The sequence below is a fragment of the Acartia tonsa genome, chromosome 8 (assembly GCF_053477335.1).
Source record: "Acartia tonsa isolate MP-2025a chromosome 8, ASM5347733v1, whole genome shotgun sequence".
NCBI classification, from domain to species: Eukaryota; Metazoa; Arthropoda; class Copepoda; order Calanoida; family Acartiidae; genus Acartia; species Acartia tonsa.
The window spans coordinates 51,125,528-51,141,496 of NC_137267.1; the positions used below are offsets into that span (position 1 = coordinate 51,125,528).

General features: G+C 33.1%; 3 protein-coding genes across 5 annotated transcripts in view; all 3 read left to right on the forward strand.

Annotated features, from left to right (window-relative positions):
- LOC145327265 (omega-amidase NIT2) overlaps positions 1–5,438 on the forward strand; it is a 21,383-nt gene extending 15,945 nt beyond the window's left edge. For all 3 annotated transcript variants that reach the window (XM_080170852.1, XM_080170853.1, XM_080170854.1), the window contains 4 exons: positions 2,250–2,333; positions 3,621–3,704; positions 4,342–4,406; positions 4,975–5,438. In XM_080170852.1, the coding sequence (XP_080026978.1) occupies positions 2,250–2,333; positions 3,621–3,704; positions 4,342–4,406; positions 4,975–5,102 (361 nt within the window). In that variant the 3' untranslated portion in view covers positions 5,103–5,438. The remainder of the gene's footprint in view (positions 1–2,249; positions 2,334–3,620; positions 3,705–4,341; positions 4,407–4,974) is intronic.
- Positions 5,436–7,378, forward strand: LOC145327267 (uncharacterized). The gene is made up of 3 exons (XM_080170856.1): positions 5,436–5,686; positions 6,208–6,308; positions 6,772–7,378. The coding sequence occupies exons 1-3, from the start codon at positions 5,495–5,497 to the stop codon at positions 6,902–6,904; spliced, it is 426 nt and encodes a 141-aa protein (XP_080026982.1). The 5' UTR covers positions 5,436–5,494; the 3' UTR covers positions 6,905–7,378.
- LOC145326671 (uncharacterized) lies at positions 7,367–15,896 on the forward strand. Its single transcript, XM_080170038.1, has 17 exons — positions 7,367–7,576; positions 7,920–8,006; positions 8,450–8,509; positions 8,860–8,982; positions 9,336–9,417; positions 9,740–9,852; positions 10,169–10,316; positions 11,029–11,155; positions 11,700–11,786; positions 12,262–12,472; positions 12,850–12,960; positions 13,278–13,357; positions 13,678–13,789; positions 14,313–14,376; positions 14,768–14,861; positions 15,223–15,301; positions 15,681–15,896. Exons 1-17 carry the CDS (start codon positions 7,406–7,408, stop codon positions 15,894–15,896), a joined length of 1,965 nt encoding a protein of 654 aa, XP_080026164.1. The 5' UTR covers positions 7,367–7,405.
- The last annotated feature ends 73 nt before the right edge of the window (positions 15,897–15,969 follow it).

Consider the following 15,969-nt stretch of genomic DNA (forward strand, 5'->3'; position numbering starts at 1 on the left):
TAAGTACAATAATAAGATAAAGATAATTGATATGAATAAAATAGTAAAGATAATTATAATTATTATGTGAAATCATTAAATTAGTTGTTATAGGGAAGATAATATAATTATAAAATTATGATTAATAATAAGATAACAATATTCACTTTAAATAATTATTGATTGATATGTAATAGGTTAGATGTTATAATTCATAATTATTATAGTATAATTAGTAGGAGGTTAAATAATTATAAGTGTGTAGTTTATAGAATTGTTTGAGATTTAATGTAATAAGATTATTTGATTCATAAGTAATAGGTTAGATATTATAATAGATAATCATAATTTTGTTAATACATATAATAATAATTATTTAATGTAATTAATTATTATTACATGATAATTTAGAAGATAATGGTAATAATAAGTGTTTATTTTAGAGTTTTAGGTGGTGGTAGATTACTTATTGGTTAGATAATTCAATTAATAACTGTTGTAATAATACCTAGTCATTGAGAGATAGAGATAGAATGTATCAAAATTGAAGTTACCTCTGATCCTAGATACCCCCCTGCAAGAAACAAGTTTGGATGAAATAATTTTTTTGGAGCCTTCGGCTTAAAAAATTATTTCATCCAAACTTGTTTCTTGCGGGGGGTAAATACATTTCGGGTGTGGTGTTATAATAGTAGTTGTTATTTTTAGAGAGGGAATGCACTAAAAACTGAAGTCACCTCTGATCCTAAATACCCCCCTGCAAGAAACAAGTTTGGATGAAATAATTTTTTTGGAGCCTTCGGCTTAAAAAATTATTTCATCCAAACTTGTTTCTTGCGGGGGGTAAATACATTTCGGGTGTGGTGTTATAATAGTAGTTGTTATATTTAGAGAGGGAATGCACTAAAAACTGAAGTCACCTCTGATCCTAAATACCCCCCTGCAAGAAACAAGTTTGGATGAAATAATTTTTTTGGAGCCTTCGGCTTAAAAAATTATTTCATCCAAACTTGTTTCTTGCGGGGGGTAAATACATTTCGGGGGGTGGTGTAATAATAACAGTAGTTGTTATTTTTTTAAAATTTCAACTGGAAAAAAACCAGTTGGATGTACAAAAAAATTTACTTTACATGAAATGTTGCAAATTAAATTAGCAAAAGAAAAGTATTTTAGAGTCATTTTGATTGAAGGACTCCTTTGCCTCCTAAATGGCCGTTAAAACCTCGTGAACGGCAAAATCGCCGAAAATCGCGATTTCGGCGGCAAATAACGGCCAAACGGTCCGCCGGAGGTGAATGATGCATAAGTAAAGAAATGTCCGCCTTAAAAAGTTCTACAATAGTGAAGAAAAGGTCAATGTCGCTAAAACGACTCCGTCACCCTCTTAAGGGGCAAAAACCGCGATTTTTCGAAAAATCGTCAAAATTCGCGCCTTCGGCGGCGCGTAACGGCCAAACGGTCCGCCCGAGGCGGATAATGCATAAGTAAAGAAATGTCCGTCTCAAAAAGTTAAATAAACTTGCTTTTGTATGTCAATCCCGAAAAACGACTCTTTGGGCAAGTTTTGGCCGAAAAACCGAAAATCGCTACGTTTAACGGTTGATAACGGTCAAAACGGTCATTGGCGGGTCCAAATTTTTTTTCAGTTTCTAACACATCTCAATGGACTTGTTTTATAGGCCTGATGTTCAGACCCCTCTAAAATGACTCTTTCATGTCCAAAATGGACCCAACAGGTTTTTGTGAAAAACACCAAATTGCAAAACTTTGGGGGCCCATATCCCCCCCTTCGGGGGGGATGGGGGTCTTTGAAACAAAAGTTTCCGAATTCCACAACGGTGATCTGGTGACCCGCGAAAACCATTCGTCTCTATCTGTCACGGTATTGGCAGTATTAATGTTTGAAAATCGAAGGTTTTGAAAAATGGCTATTTTTTCACATGAGTATGAATTTGATGGAAATGGACATTGCTAACTTTTTAGGTGTTTTTTGGGCGCTTACGCGCCCGCCACGCGCGGACCGTTGGTCCGATCGGGCCAAACTTTTTTTTGCCATCTGCGTATAGTAAATACGCATCTTTTGACACTGGTCTCATCCCCCTGGCCCACCCCCTTCCCCCTCAAAACTGACGGGCAATGTCGCCAACCATTCCCGATTTCCGGTACTAGAACTTTTCCTCATGATCAGGGTATTGGAAAAATTGAAAATTTTTACATATAATTAAAATTATATGTAAATTTCCTTAATTTTTCCTGGGTTTAATATTTAGCCCATGGGGAGAAATAGTGACGCAGGCTGATGAAACAGAAACCATTATTTACACCGACATAGATCTGGAATATGTTCAGACCATCAGGAATTCAAAAGATTTGCAATATTAATTTTTTTCTTGCAGTGCAGCTACTCTTGAATTGGTGTATGTTCATTAAGATACACAAGTTGGAAATAATTTTAATGTTAGAAGGAGATTTGAAATCTGCATCAAATTTTAAGGATTTAAAAAAAATAAAATTCGCTTTTTGTATAACTCTTTATCTAAAAGCGGAAATACAATTTAAGTTAATTAATTTTGACATCTGTGATTAGTGGATTGAAAATTATCTGCGCTCTGATTGGAGAAGCTTAAGTGTCGCACATCATTCAACCAATTAGAGCATAGGTAGTTTCCAATCCACCTATTCTATTGGTCAAAATTTATGAACTTAAATTGTATTTCCGCTTTTAGATAAAGAATTATACATAAAACGAATTTTATAAAAATCCTTAAAATTTGATGCAGATTTTAAATCTCCCTCTAACATTAAAATTCCTTCCAACTTATATATCCTAAAATGTTCATTGTCCGTACCTTGTGTAACCGTAAATGATAACGTGCCTGCTTGCAGTCGGTGAGGTGTCGGGTTCGATCCAAGTCGACACCGCGTCATTTTAAGATATGTTAATATGGCTTTACTGCTGCTATGTCTGGCCTGTGACACTAATAAGTGAGATAAGGGTAAAAGCCTTGACCCATAAACAGCTGCAACTCATTACCTTTGACAGTTAGGACTTCCAGATAAAGGTCGAGCAATCAAATGGTTGGTCCGTTTCTAAACATATTATATTTTAGTGGGCGTTAGAGAGTGTGCATCTTTTAATTAGCGAATGTTTTATTTTCAATAGATGGCTTTCGTAACTTACTTCGAATATCAAATATATCAATCAGCACCTTTTAGTTATTTTACAATATAAGATTTTTAATTTTAAGGTTATTTTTAATAACAAGTATGACGACTTTTACAAACAAAACTTGCTACGGGGCATTCAACACTTTCAATGCGCGTGAGGATGTTTTGGGGGAGGGGGTGTTGTTTTGTAAACATTTTTTTAGCGTAAAACTGTGATTTGCGGCATTTTATGACGCTTTTTGTGATTTACACACTCTAATCGATTTGAATTATGTATATTTTGAATGTAAAAATGTTATTTTAAGGTCTAAAATTGAACATTTATAAATATATTTGTTATCGATAATTATCTGTATGATAACAAAAGTTTGGCTATTTGATAAGCAGAAACATTTTCTTGTTGATTTTGGCAAAGAATTAGCGTTAGAAAATGAATTTAATGACAAATTAATGAATTATCTTTTGAATTAAAACAGGAATCAAATTCCAATTTCATTTCAACGAAGAAACGATCTTTATTCAGTTCATAATAACTTGGATAGTAAACCGGAGACCAGGTTTGTAGTTATTTACATTATATAAATATTAAATACTAGTGTCTTACTCATAAAGAAAAAAGCCTAAAACTATCGCAGGGCTAGTAGTTTTATTCAATAAAGAGTAGAGCCCGATCGGTTCAGCGCGCTGTTGCCGAGATCTTAAGCTTTAGACAGACATCATTATCCTTTGTATTATAGTAAGATTCTTTCTTTATTCATTTTATTTAATCGATCAACGTAGTTAATATTTGTTAAGACTACGCTAACCACTGAACCGATCGAATTCTACTTGTAAATTGTTGTCTTGGGATATTTAGGCTTTTCTACTCATGTACCATCCTTCCACTAGTTATGCTAGCTAGGGGCAAAGCTAGTAGTTTTAGTAAATTTTCGTAACTGTCATGTTTTTATATCAATACAAGGCCCAGGCCGTACGTTCTTTTTGCTACTTGTGGATTATATTTCCTTGTTCTTTTCTACAAGTTTTAGTTACATTTCACCTGGATACGTTTAGGTCAAAAACTTATGATCTGAAAAAATACCAAAAAATTAAAATAAAGTTAATTTTCAATAAACGCTGGTTATTTAGTTCCTTATCTTTGATTATTGATGCCAAAAACTCTAAAATGATTCCACATTTTATTATTTTGTGCAGGTTTAATCAAACATACCAACTTGAATCTAAGAAAGTTGCTGAAACGTTTAATGTTGATGAATTAGGTAAAGCTATTCACCCCTTTTTTTAAAAATGTATTGGGAAGGGTGGTTTCAGGGACGTCCAAGCTTTTTATTTTGAGGGGGATAAAATGAGGGGTTTCAAAGTTTGAGGGGGGTAATTTGATTTTTAAATTTTTGATTGGGTGACATGACGGTATCAAAGTTTGACGGGGGTTACACCCTTTGACGTCTGCGGGTGGTTTGTGACTTAAACTAAAGTTTATAACTTTTACAAAAAAGACATTTTTACTCAAAGTACCCTGTTGAGCACTGATTAACCCCCTCCCCTTATTTTCAATTTATATTAACGTTTTCTTATTAGATATGGCCTAATAACTTTGGGGACTTTTATTGAATTTTGATTAATTTATTGAATAAGTTAAGTGTCTAAACTTTTCAACCACTAATTCATTGTAATCTACAAAAGGGGTAATTTTGTATTTCATTATTGGGGATGTACATCAATTCATCGACCATTGTCTTATTCCTTAGATTTAGATCCCTGGATTTTATACCTATTGTATATTAAAGTATTACTATACCCATTAAACCAAACAAAAAACTTACCTAGGTAAGAAAACTGTATTCTGTCGTTGTTGGGAATCCAAGAAGTTTCCCCTATGTGATGGAGCTCATGGCAAACATAATCAAAGATGTGGAGATAATCTCGGACCTGTTATCATTACTAAAAATGAATAAATAAAATATCTTTGTTTCATAACTAAAAGAAGTATTATCCATGAAAGATACTAAATAGTTTAGCGTATTAGGATAACTTAAATTATTTAAGAAGATTTTTAATAAAAAAATTAAACTCTTTTTGGATTAACCTCTTATGTTAAGAAAATGATATTATATCTGACCATTTGTTAAAAATATATTCATAAATAGTAGGACATGACCTTTAAAATTTAAATAGTACCTAGATGATAAAAAATGAAAAAAAATCAATCTGAATATTTAGTCATTTTATTATAACTAGGTATATTATAACCTATTAAATATTAAATTTATTTTATATATTAATATTTCAGATATTTAGAAAATGTATTAATTTAGAAAACCAACAAAGAAAATAAAAACCAATCAAAATGAACGTGTTGTTAACATTTGAGATACTCATGTATCTGAACATATATTATTTTGGCCTATATTTTGGAATGGAGATGTTGTTTTTGTTTATAAAGTTTATTTATATTGACAACTATAGTTGGTTCCTGTATGATGTGTTTCTGTTGCTTGTCCTGGGTGCGGTCGAGTCTTTCAGGCTTTATATTTCCCAGGTATGTCATGATTAATGTTGTTGGAGAGTTTTTCATCCGGTTAAGCCCCTAGAGGGCTCTAGGTGTACTGGAAGGGCGGGTGTTGGGCTCTTGTGAATCGACCATCTACTTTGAATTATAGTTTTAAAAAGAAAAAATAAATCTTTTTAAAGAGATTTCTTTTCAGGGTCAATTTCTCTTGGGAGGGTGAAGGTAACTTCCTTAAAAATAGTTATAAATTTTCCCAGGGCATAAACGAAGCTTCACTTTAAAGGAGAACCATATCGGTCTACAGGTTATCTTTATCTTAAGCTACAGACATACGCACATTTTATTACTTCTGAATAAGGATAGACATGCTTTAAAAGAAATCTAATCATTTAAAAAATGGATTTTTCAGTCAAAGCTTTAAGCTTATAGCTTTCTTATTCATATCTAAATGTTTATCAACGTATTATTTAGTCACGTAAACAAAAATTGACGGACTTAATAATTTTGTTCTACTAATAATTTATTATTCGCACCATGATTCTTAATTTTAGATTGAGGATATTGGCAAGAGGTTGGAAGTTATCTTTAGAATTCTAGTGTGTACACTGCCGTCCCAATATCTAGTTGTTTACTTCACATTTTATCAAACAAGGTACTTAGTTTTTTTATAAGACTATTATTATCTTTAGTTGTTTTATAAATACAATCTTATGTTTTAAATTTTGCTACAAATAACGTAATAAACATTCGTCTGTGGTGTTTATCTTGTTTATTTTAAGATAAAATCTCAAATGCTTAATATTATTTTAAAACTACGACGTAGGATACCAAAATCCTCTAAAAATTGTTAGCGGATTCTCCTCTGGCCACTATAAGCTCTACATTTTATTTGGCAGGAAGGGTTCAGAAAATAGCCTAAAATCATCCCAAGGCTTTTATTTAAAAATCTTAATAGAGTAACTAGAAAGATCTCAATGGAAAAACAAAGAAACCTTACTACTTTAGATAGCTTGCATAAATAAAGCATATGTATTATATTCAAACTTAATTTATCCTATCTAAACAAATGGTGGCAAATTAAGAGTAGCTTCTCTACAATAAATATTTTTGTTTAGGTTAACCCAACTGGACGTAGTGATGGGAATCATAATGCTTGTCACACAGTTTGTTCAAATGGGCTGCGCCTTTGCCACATGTATGCCAAAGTATAACAAAATGTCGATTAGAAGTATTCTTGGTTTGTGTTAACTTTATGTTATCACTTTTAAAGTGCCATATTACTGTCTGAAACCCAATGGATATTATTTGAAATGTTACCAAAAAATCTCATTTTGTTCTCATATCTAGTTTTTGTTTGTTTGTTAAGTTTTCTATTTTTCATTATCGTTGCATCTTTATTATGAGAGTATGACAATTTGTTTATTTAAAATTTTGTTATCTTTTTATGAATCCCCTATTATTGACATTATTGTTCTTATTTTTTGTTATTTGTTATACCTAGTTATCTCGATTTAAATGTTATTAACTCTCAATTTATATTATATCTATTACTTACCTACCAATCAAAGTATCTAAAATCACAAAATTTTAGCTCAAATATATTTCTAGTCATATTTCGTACTTTTTAATGATCAGAATTTTTATTGATCTTCTACAGATTTTGTCAAAACAAGTTAAATATAAATATTGTTTGAACCATTTTTTTAATGCAGATAAATAAAATGACATAAAAGCATCAAAATTTATAAAATGTCCGTTGAGGGGGGAGAAACTGTGGGGGGTGGTGGTGGGGGTGACAACAATGGGGATATTCCCGCCTGCCTGCAATGCCCAGAGTGCAAGAAACTGCTGCAGTCAGCTGTTCTCATGCCCTGCTGCCAAACTTGCCTATGCAGACCCTGTGCCTTCAAAAAACTTGCGGTAATTGGCTTGATACTATTTTCTTTTAACGATACACCTTAAAAAGATTTCTCTATTCTATTAATAAAAGTATTAGGTAAGTTTTTTTTCTGAACCTTAAGAATTCAATAACTGCTGAACCAAATAAGATTTTTTCTGCTAGGGATGCTTGATTTAGGTTGTATAATGGTTTTATGCAATTTTATTTGAAAATTTAAGTCTTTGGATGGTTTACTTAACTAAAAAATGAGTTTTAGTGGAATTTTGAGCAGAGTTTAATTTTTAAAACAACTTCGATTGTGTTCAAATTATAATTCCAGTCTTTCTGTAATAAAAGATAATACAATCCTAAATCCAATTTTAGATGAACAGAAAGAAGTGTTGGTTAGGAAAAACAGAAGCTTGCACTATCAATGTGGTTGCTATGGATAAAATTGTCCCAGCACAACAGGTCTCAATATTTCATGTTTTTATCCGCGATGCGATATTTAACTCTTCCTGTATGGCTTAGAAACCGATAAATATCCGAAGGATTAGAACCGGTTCTCAGCAATTCTGAAAAATCGTGTAGAGCATCATATTGCTGACAATTTTCCACGAGCATTTAAAAAATCATATAATTAAAACCAGTTTTGTTAGCCCGTGCATTCGTCTATTTGGGGCTAACAAAATTGATTTTACTCATTAAATATTCCATTTTTATAGAAATCCGTGGACAGCTGTCTATTATTAGATGCAATAAATAACTGCTTATAGGTGATAAACTTTTTCCGACAAAAACAAAAAATAGATTGAAAAAAGGGTGAAGATGTTTTGTGCTCGCTAGGCACTTTGCGGGAAAGCACCTTAAATTCTAAATTGTTACAAACCCTAATTTTATTAATATTATTTTAGTACCGAGACCTAATTCAAGATTACTCAAATGGGGGAGAAATGTACAAGCAACTTTCACAGGTACAGGTTAAAAAAAAATTGGACAAAATTATTCTTCATTTAATGTTTATTTTTTTGTAATTTTAAAACTATTAAAAGATTATTTTTAAGTTTGTTACAAAGTCGTGGATCATTCAAGTGTATTATCAGGGAGGGAGGGGACATTGGGCGCTGTTTTTATATTTGATGTGGTCTTAACAACTTTGGGGACTTTTATTTGATTTTGATTGGTTGGTTCAAACGTTTTAACCACTAATTGTAATCTAGAGAAGAAGTAATTCTGTCAATTGATATTGAGGATGTTCATCAATTTTTCGGCCATTGTCTTATCCTTTTATATCCGTGTGTATAACGAACAATATATTTGTCAGGAGGGAGAAGAAGCAGCAGAAAATACGGAGGAGATCTCTGAAGTAGTTGATTACCTGGATTCTAATTGTATTCTGTCCACTCACAAACCTATGGTAACTGTCAAGACTGAAGCATTATCACCAGTAAGCAGTTTTAATTTAAGTAATTTATAACAAGCAAATGTAACAACATGATATGTAAATTAGCAGTTCACCTCTAGCATCTATCTACAGTTCAATAAATACTAGGTAATCCGATTCAGTTCTTCTTTTAGAGAAGCTTCTATTACGCCCTAGGCTGGTTTTAGGTTATGTTATTTTATCATTAAGTCTTGGGGTTGTTCTAGGCTATTTTTATAAATCTTCGAAAAAAGATACCATTGGTGATAGGGTCGCAGCTACTAGAGTAAAATAATTTGCCCCGAACCTATAAGGAGCTTCCCTAAAATTGAAACTCAATTCATACTTGTTTAAAAATCTAAATATCACTTATTTAGGGAGAAGAAGAATATTCTGAGATGAGTAGTGCTGTTGACACAAGTAATGTCAAATCAGAACCACTTCTCTCAAACGATCCAGGTATGATAATTAACAATTTGTCAGGGGTGTATAATATGCTGCATAAGATTCTTTTTTTTCCCTGATGCAAAAAATCATTTTACCCCCCTCAAAATAAATTCTTGGGAGTCTTGGATATCATCTATTTTTACAATATATATAGATTTGGGGATGAATCAAAAAGGGGCAAGAACAAAATACAACTTTGTTTAAAAATAAATAATCATGGCTTTAGGGATAGGACAAAGGATCTAAAATCTTAGACTTTGGGGACTAGCGCTTAAAATCCCAATATAAAAAATAATTAAATAGCAGAAGAAATTTAAAAATTGACTTTACGCAGGTGATGACTGTGTGCTAACCTCAGACGCGCTAAATGATTACCTGAATGCCTCCACTAGTCTACATTTCAATCAGAGCCTTAACTATAAACCAGTACCTAAAGTTGAACTCCAGGTCAGGCATATTTACCAAATTACCATTTCTTGTTATGTATTTTGTTATGTAGTGCAATACAAAATTACTTACGTTAGACGGTATTCTTGTTACTTATGATTGGCTTGTAATTTTTTTTTCTGACATTGTCACAAATTAGACATATTTGGACGTAAAACTAAAACCGCCTGGTAAAAGTTAATTTTTCTATCCATTAACTTAATAGCTAGCTTATATTTATCATATTCTACAAAAATATTTAAAAGTTAACAACTTAAACTCGTTAAATGCACTTAATGCAACGATCCCTTTGAATTTAATTAATCCATTAATTTAGGAAGCAGAGTCAAGTTGTCTAAAGAAAGAGTACCATAATATTGATAGTGATGATTCCTTACGAATTCTCTCTGTTGATGAACCTTTCCCCCACCCAACAACTTTACCAAACACGCCCTCGTCTGCCAGAACTGAACATCAAAGCTCAGGTTTACAAAGGGGGGGGGGGGGGGGCGAAAGTGACACTTTTTGAAACCAAAACTAAAAGTCAAAGGAACTCAACTAAAAAAAGAGTTACAGGTCTGACATTTTGCATGACAGTTGCTTTATAGGGGTACAATATGGAACTGTGAAAACACGGCGGCGCAACCGCCGAAAACCGCCGAGAAAAGGCAAAAAAAAATTCGGCGGGAAACGGCGGTTTTCGGCGGTTGCGCCGCCGTTTCTTCACAGTTCCATATTGTACCCCTATAAAGCAACTGCCATGCAAAATCTCAGACCTGTAACTCTTTTTTTAGTTGAGTTCCTTTGTTGACTTTTAGTTTTGGTTACAAAAAGTGTCACTTTCGCCCCCCCCCCCCTTTTTGAAATTAATCTCTTAATTAAATGTGGTAGGACGTAGGGATCTAAATGGATAAGACAATGGCCGATAAATTGATGTATTAAAACACTAAATTACCCCTTCTGTAGATTACAATTAGTGGTTGAAACGTATTCACACTCAATTTAATACACTAACTAATTGAAATTCATTAAAAAGTTCCCAACGTTGTTAAGCCAACGAATAAGAAAACATTATTATAAAACTTTGGGGACTTTGATAAACAGCCCATTGTTCGTAAATTTGTTCCCAAGTTCTATAACAGTTAGATGGGAAGAGGTTAGGTGAATGATAATGCAACATTATGATTTTCTGTATAGGCTATTGGTCTGATGACGCGTATGAAGGAACCTTCTTTGGTAAACTATATTGGGACCAAGACGACCCAACTACGGGCAAAATTTTGTGTTCAGATGCGGGCGAAATGAAAACTGCTTATGTTAAAAGGTATTTAGATAATACTTATTTCCAAACATAGGTGTTTAATGTTTATATATTATGCATTTTATTATTGACAAAAAAATTGAATTTAAATCTGACAATAGTACTCTAACCATCTGCACAGAGTTTGAACGTCACTTTAAACATGATATTTTGGATCTTGTGCAGTTCACGGTAAAATGTTAACGGTAACGATTATCATTAAAAATCTATGAACTTTAAAGCTTGATAACGGTCAAACGGTGGAACTATTGTGCTCGCACAAAATTGTAACCGACAAATGAAGGCCTACAAGTATTCTTGAATAGTCATTGCTTAATAATGCACATGTTATCTCGCAGTGCACATAAATGCGCGAAAAAGACTTATTTTACGCGTTTTTTCTTAAGTGTAGCTTTTTCTGTGCTTCATTGGCTTATTTACCTATAGGCATTCTTATGCCGGTGCCGTTTGGCAGCTGGCAGTCTTTAATGTTCATTGTTCATAGATTTTTGGAGATAATCGTTACCAGGAACTTTACTAAAACTGTACTAGATATAATTGTTTTTAGGTTTGAGGTTAAGTGCGGAGCCGAATCTGGTGACCTAGTCGAATTTACCCTCAGCACTGATTCTGAACATAGAAAAGTGGCCAAAAGGTAATTGCAGGGATCCTAAGGAATAAGACAATGACCGATAAATTGATGTACTTTCCCAATGATTACAATTTTTGGTTGAAACGTTTGGACATTTAACTTTATGAACCAACCAATCAAAATCCAATAAAAATTCCCTAAGTTGCAAAACAGCGAATAAGAAAACGTTATAATAAAACTTTGGGGACTCCCTGGGTAGATTTGTAAATTCAAGGATAGCCGTCTGTCTATCTTGTCTGTAAAATAATCTTTTTTATGTGGTGTTTGATATTATCAAAGAAATAAATGTGGACGGGGACTCTTAAACCAACTTTTAGGAGAAGCCCCTAGAGGCTTTTTTCTTTGATTTTTTTGTACAAATTATACTATTTCTTTATTATGACAACTTAACATCTGCTTTATAATATTTGTCTGTTTTTCCATAAATGTTTTTTTTGTGCTTCGATTCTTATGGATATTGTTTTCATCCTTTTTTTAGATTGAAACTAGTTGAGAAAGGCCTACCAAATTCTGAGGAGGACCAGATAAAAAGTCAGGACAGTTTGAAGAGATCAGTCGAGATGGATTCACGGCCCAGTATGCCCCAGGAAAATCTGAAGAGATCTGTAGAGCTGGATGCCAGCATTATTATACCTCAGTTTAACAAGAAACTTAAGACTGAAGATATTATTGAACCAGATGTTAAACAGGTAGAGACATATTTGTTAGTAGCGCAGCTACTCCATAATTTCAAATTACGTCTCTGTGTCTTATTTCTGTTTTGGGTAACGTGACTTTTTTAACGACTAATTTTTAGTAGCGAAGCTACTCTTTAATTCGAAATGTCCGTCCGTCTGCCGTCGCTACTTATGGATGTTGTCATCCTTGTTAGAATCTTAAAGTAACAGTATATCTGACAGTGTGTCTGTACCTTAAGATCTCGCTAGCCGCTGACCGATATGTTCTCCTTTACAGTGAAGCTTATTATAGATCTAGGAAAGGCTTACAATTATTTTTGGAAGGGGGACATCCACCAACCAGAGAGAAATCACCCCTGGAAAAAATACATTATACCCACTTGTTCTAGGAATCGTGTATGGCTATAGAATACAATGATATAGTAGCAGATGCTGAGTATATGACATCAGATCCACAACCAGATTTATTTCCTTATGATGATACACAGGTCAAGACTGAGGTGAGATATTCAATTATTAAAATAACAATTTAAAGTTAAAGGGGGGAGGGGGGGGGGGACACTTTTTGAAACCAAAACTTAAAAGTCTAAGGAACTAAACTGAAAAAAAAGAGTTATAGCTTTGAAATTTGGCATGGCAGTTGCTTTAAAGAGGTATAATGTGGAACTGTTTTAATTTGCCTTTTCTGGCGAAATTAAACAATTTTGGAACAATTTTGGAACATTTAAGACAAAATTTTTTCAACTTTATTTTCGTAATTTAAAATTTTTTTTCAAGAGTTTATTGACATTACTTAAAAAATAAACTTGTTTTTTAGTTTGTAAACCAATTTTCCGTGCCTGTAGTACAAGACGAAGCTAGTCAGCAATGTAACTGTAAAACCCCACAACTTCAAAGGTATTCTTATTTTATACATAGTATAGGTATAATATTTTATTATGAGGTGGGGGGGCGAATGATTGATTGAAATAACGTAATCTTTAGTAATTTAGGATTTTGTAACATTAGGCCTTTTGTGGGATTAGGTCTTTTGTAGGCATTGTATTGAAGAATAAGGTCTTTTGTAGCATTAGGTCTTTTGCAGGATTAGGTCTTTTTAGCAACGCTTTTCAAAGGGTTACATAAGAATATCTAAAAGGTTATTGTTTTCGTTAGTTGATATGGTTTCTTTCTCCCCCCCCCCCCCTTTTTCATCTTAATTTGGTGTTTCTATTAAGGTGTGGTGCTTGTCCCATGTTCTTCCTACGGAGCCTGTCCCAGAATACAATCCTGGAGGGGGAGTGCATCACTTTCCTGGCGTATATTGATAAACTAGAGGATGTACAACAGGCAGGAATAAAGATAGAATGCATGGTACCCTTGATATTAAACATAATGAACATTTGAACCCCCTGTTTCACAAAGCAATAATGTGATATCATAAATACATTATATACCTTACATTTATAGTCATTATAATAATAAATTTCAATCTTCAAGTACTTGTAGGATGAAAGTTAAAATAGTTATTTCTCGCATCTTATTACAAACAGCTTTCTGCGGATAAAAAATGTATAATTATAAGATTAAAACCATTTTTAGCCCCGAGAAGCCGAAGGCACGGTCTAACAAAAATGGTATTAATTTTATGATTTTATATTTAATATTCGTTGAAAATTGTCTGTAATATGATGCTACACTTGATTTTTCAGTATGGCTTAACCGGTTCTAATCCATAAATATATTTATTGGTTCAGAAGCCATACTGGAAATAATTTTTAAATATGTTAAATCCTGATAATGAAATTGGAATAGAATAAAACTATTTCTCATTGGGTATTATGCTTACACCTTTATTTCTATGTTACAACAGGACGAAAATCAACAGGACGCCAAGTTTGCCAAGCAACTACCTTTCCCGTTCTTAATTAACTTTAGTAAGTTTTACATTTATCATTTTGTGTTGATAATGATATTATAATACCTAATATGTTGTGTGCATGAATTTGAATAAGTTACAATCATAAGCAAAATTTTTATGTTATTAGCTTTTGTTATGATTCGCTATCAGAATACATTCCAAATATAAGCCTATTCATACTAAATGTCCGAGTGGGGCAGATATCTTACTTTAACATAACCTAATATTAGGAGCCCAACTCTAAAGAACTAGAAATCTTTACGTCTTTCACCAATTTTTCTTCCCCCTTAAAATAACAAATTACACAGACTTGAAAGTTTTGGCGATTTCTATAAAGATTAGATTTTCAATGTTCTAAGAGTGTATGTTTTTTGTATTAAATCTTCGAAATTTTCAATTTATTTTAGATACATTGGACTTCAAGTTACTCGCTATTTTGGGACCAAATTGTTTAGTCAAGAAGATCTCGCCAGTCTTTTCAAAGAAATATGTTTTTGTCAGGTAATGTATAATTTTACGGGTTTCCTTAAAGGGCATTTATAAGCACAGAACCCCTCGGGCCTCCCCCCTCTCCTTGAAAAGAGTGGGGAGGGGGTAGTTTTTCGGTTGTCGTTCATTACTTTAGGTCAGTTTTTACTAAGATATATTGGGTACCTATTGGGTAGCCTCGCAGAGATTAGACTTTGAAAAACTACCTCGCTCCCCAGGAGAGAGGGGGGGGGGTGCGTTTCTAGTGCTTGACATGCACTCTTGAGGGAAAGCACCATAATATATAACAAAAAAATAAAGAAGGGGTTACAAGGAAAGATACTGAAAAAAAGTTTATGTAGAAATAATTTGATGATAATGTTTATTCATTTAGTTTGGTGAATGAGACTGACGGTCAAGTGAATATTAGTCCAAACAGTTTTCTGGGAATTTGTCAGCTTTCTTATGTCCAGGTAAAATCAATATTTTATCAGATATTTTGCAAGTGCGAATTAAATCTGCACTTTTTTATTTCCCAGTTGCAGATTATTTCTTACTTTTTTTGTGTCTGGAATAGGTACAATATTTTTAGAAGTTTTTAGACAATACAAATGTTTAATTAGGAATATGAATGATTTAACATTTCCAATTTAATTTTATTAATTCTTTAAATTAATGGCTGTATAAAATAAACTGAATCGATTGAGTTCTCCATTTAAGTGAAGTTTCACGTTTTAATTCTTAGGATGGTTTTAGGTTCTGCCGTTCCCTCCATCCTTCAAATAAAATAGTAACTTATTGTGCATATTAAAATAATATTTGATTTATTTTCATCTTAATCTATATATCTAGCCTCCTGAAGTATCTCCGTATTACATCCTGGAGTCAGCCTCCCTGCCAGAACAGCAACCTGGAGAGGAAAGAATACCTGTCACTGTGCACAAGAAGGATTTCTCCCGCTACGAGTCCAACTTTGTGTGCGGCTTTGCAGAGATTGGCAGCCCCGGCGTTAATTATAATTATGCTCTTGTCAAGATTGTTCTTAGTCCAGAGTTCAGGAATCTTTGATGTCTTATTTCGTATTCTCCGACATGCTCCTAATAGCTTTTAGGACGCTTAAAGAAAGGGTTGCGGGGGGGGG

Bases quoted from the DNA above. Each gene is read 5' to 3' on its own strand.
- LOC145326671 (XM_080170038.1), top strand. From the start codon at position 7,406: ATGTCCGTTGAGGGGGGAGAAACTGTGGGGGGTGGTGGTGGGGGTGAC. The intron at 9,418-9,739 runs GTATGATAATTA...GACTTTACGCAG, and splicing joins ACTTCTCTCAAACGATCCAG to GTGATGACTGTGTGCTAACC. The intron at 11,156-11,699 runs GTATTTAGATAA...AATTGTTTTTAG, and splicing joins AAAACTGCTTATGTTAAAAG to GTTTGAGGTTAAGTGCGGAG.
- LOC145327267 (XM_080170856.1), top strand. From the start codon at position 5,495: ATGAACGTGTTGTTAACATTTGAGATACTCATGTATCTGAACATATAT. The intron at 5,687-6,207 runs GTATGTCATGAT...TCTTAATTTTAG, and splicing joins TCAGGCTTTATATTTCCCAG to ATTGAGGATATTGGCAAGAG. The intron at 6,309-6,771 runs GTACTTAGTTTT...ATTTTTGTTTAG, and splicing joins TTCACATTTTATCAAACAAG to GTTAACCCAACTGGACGTAG.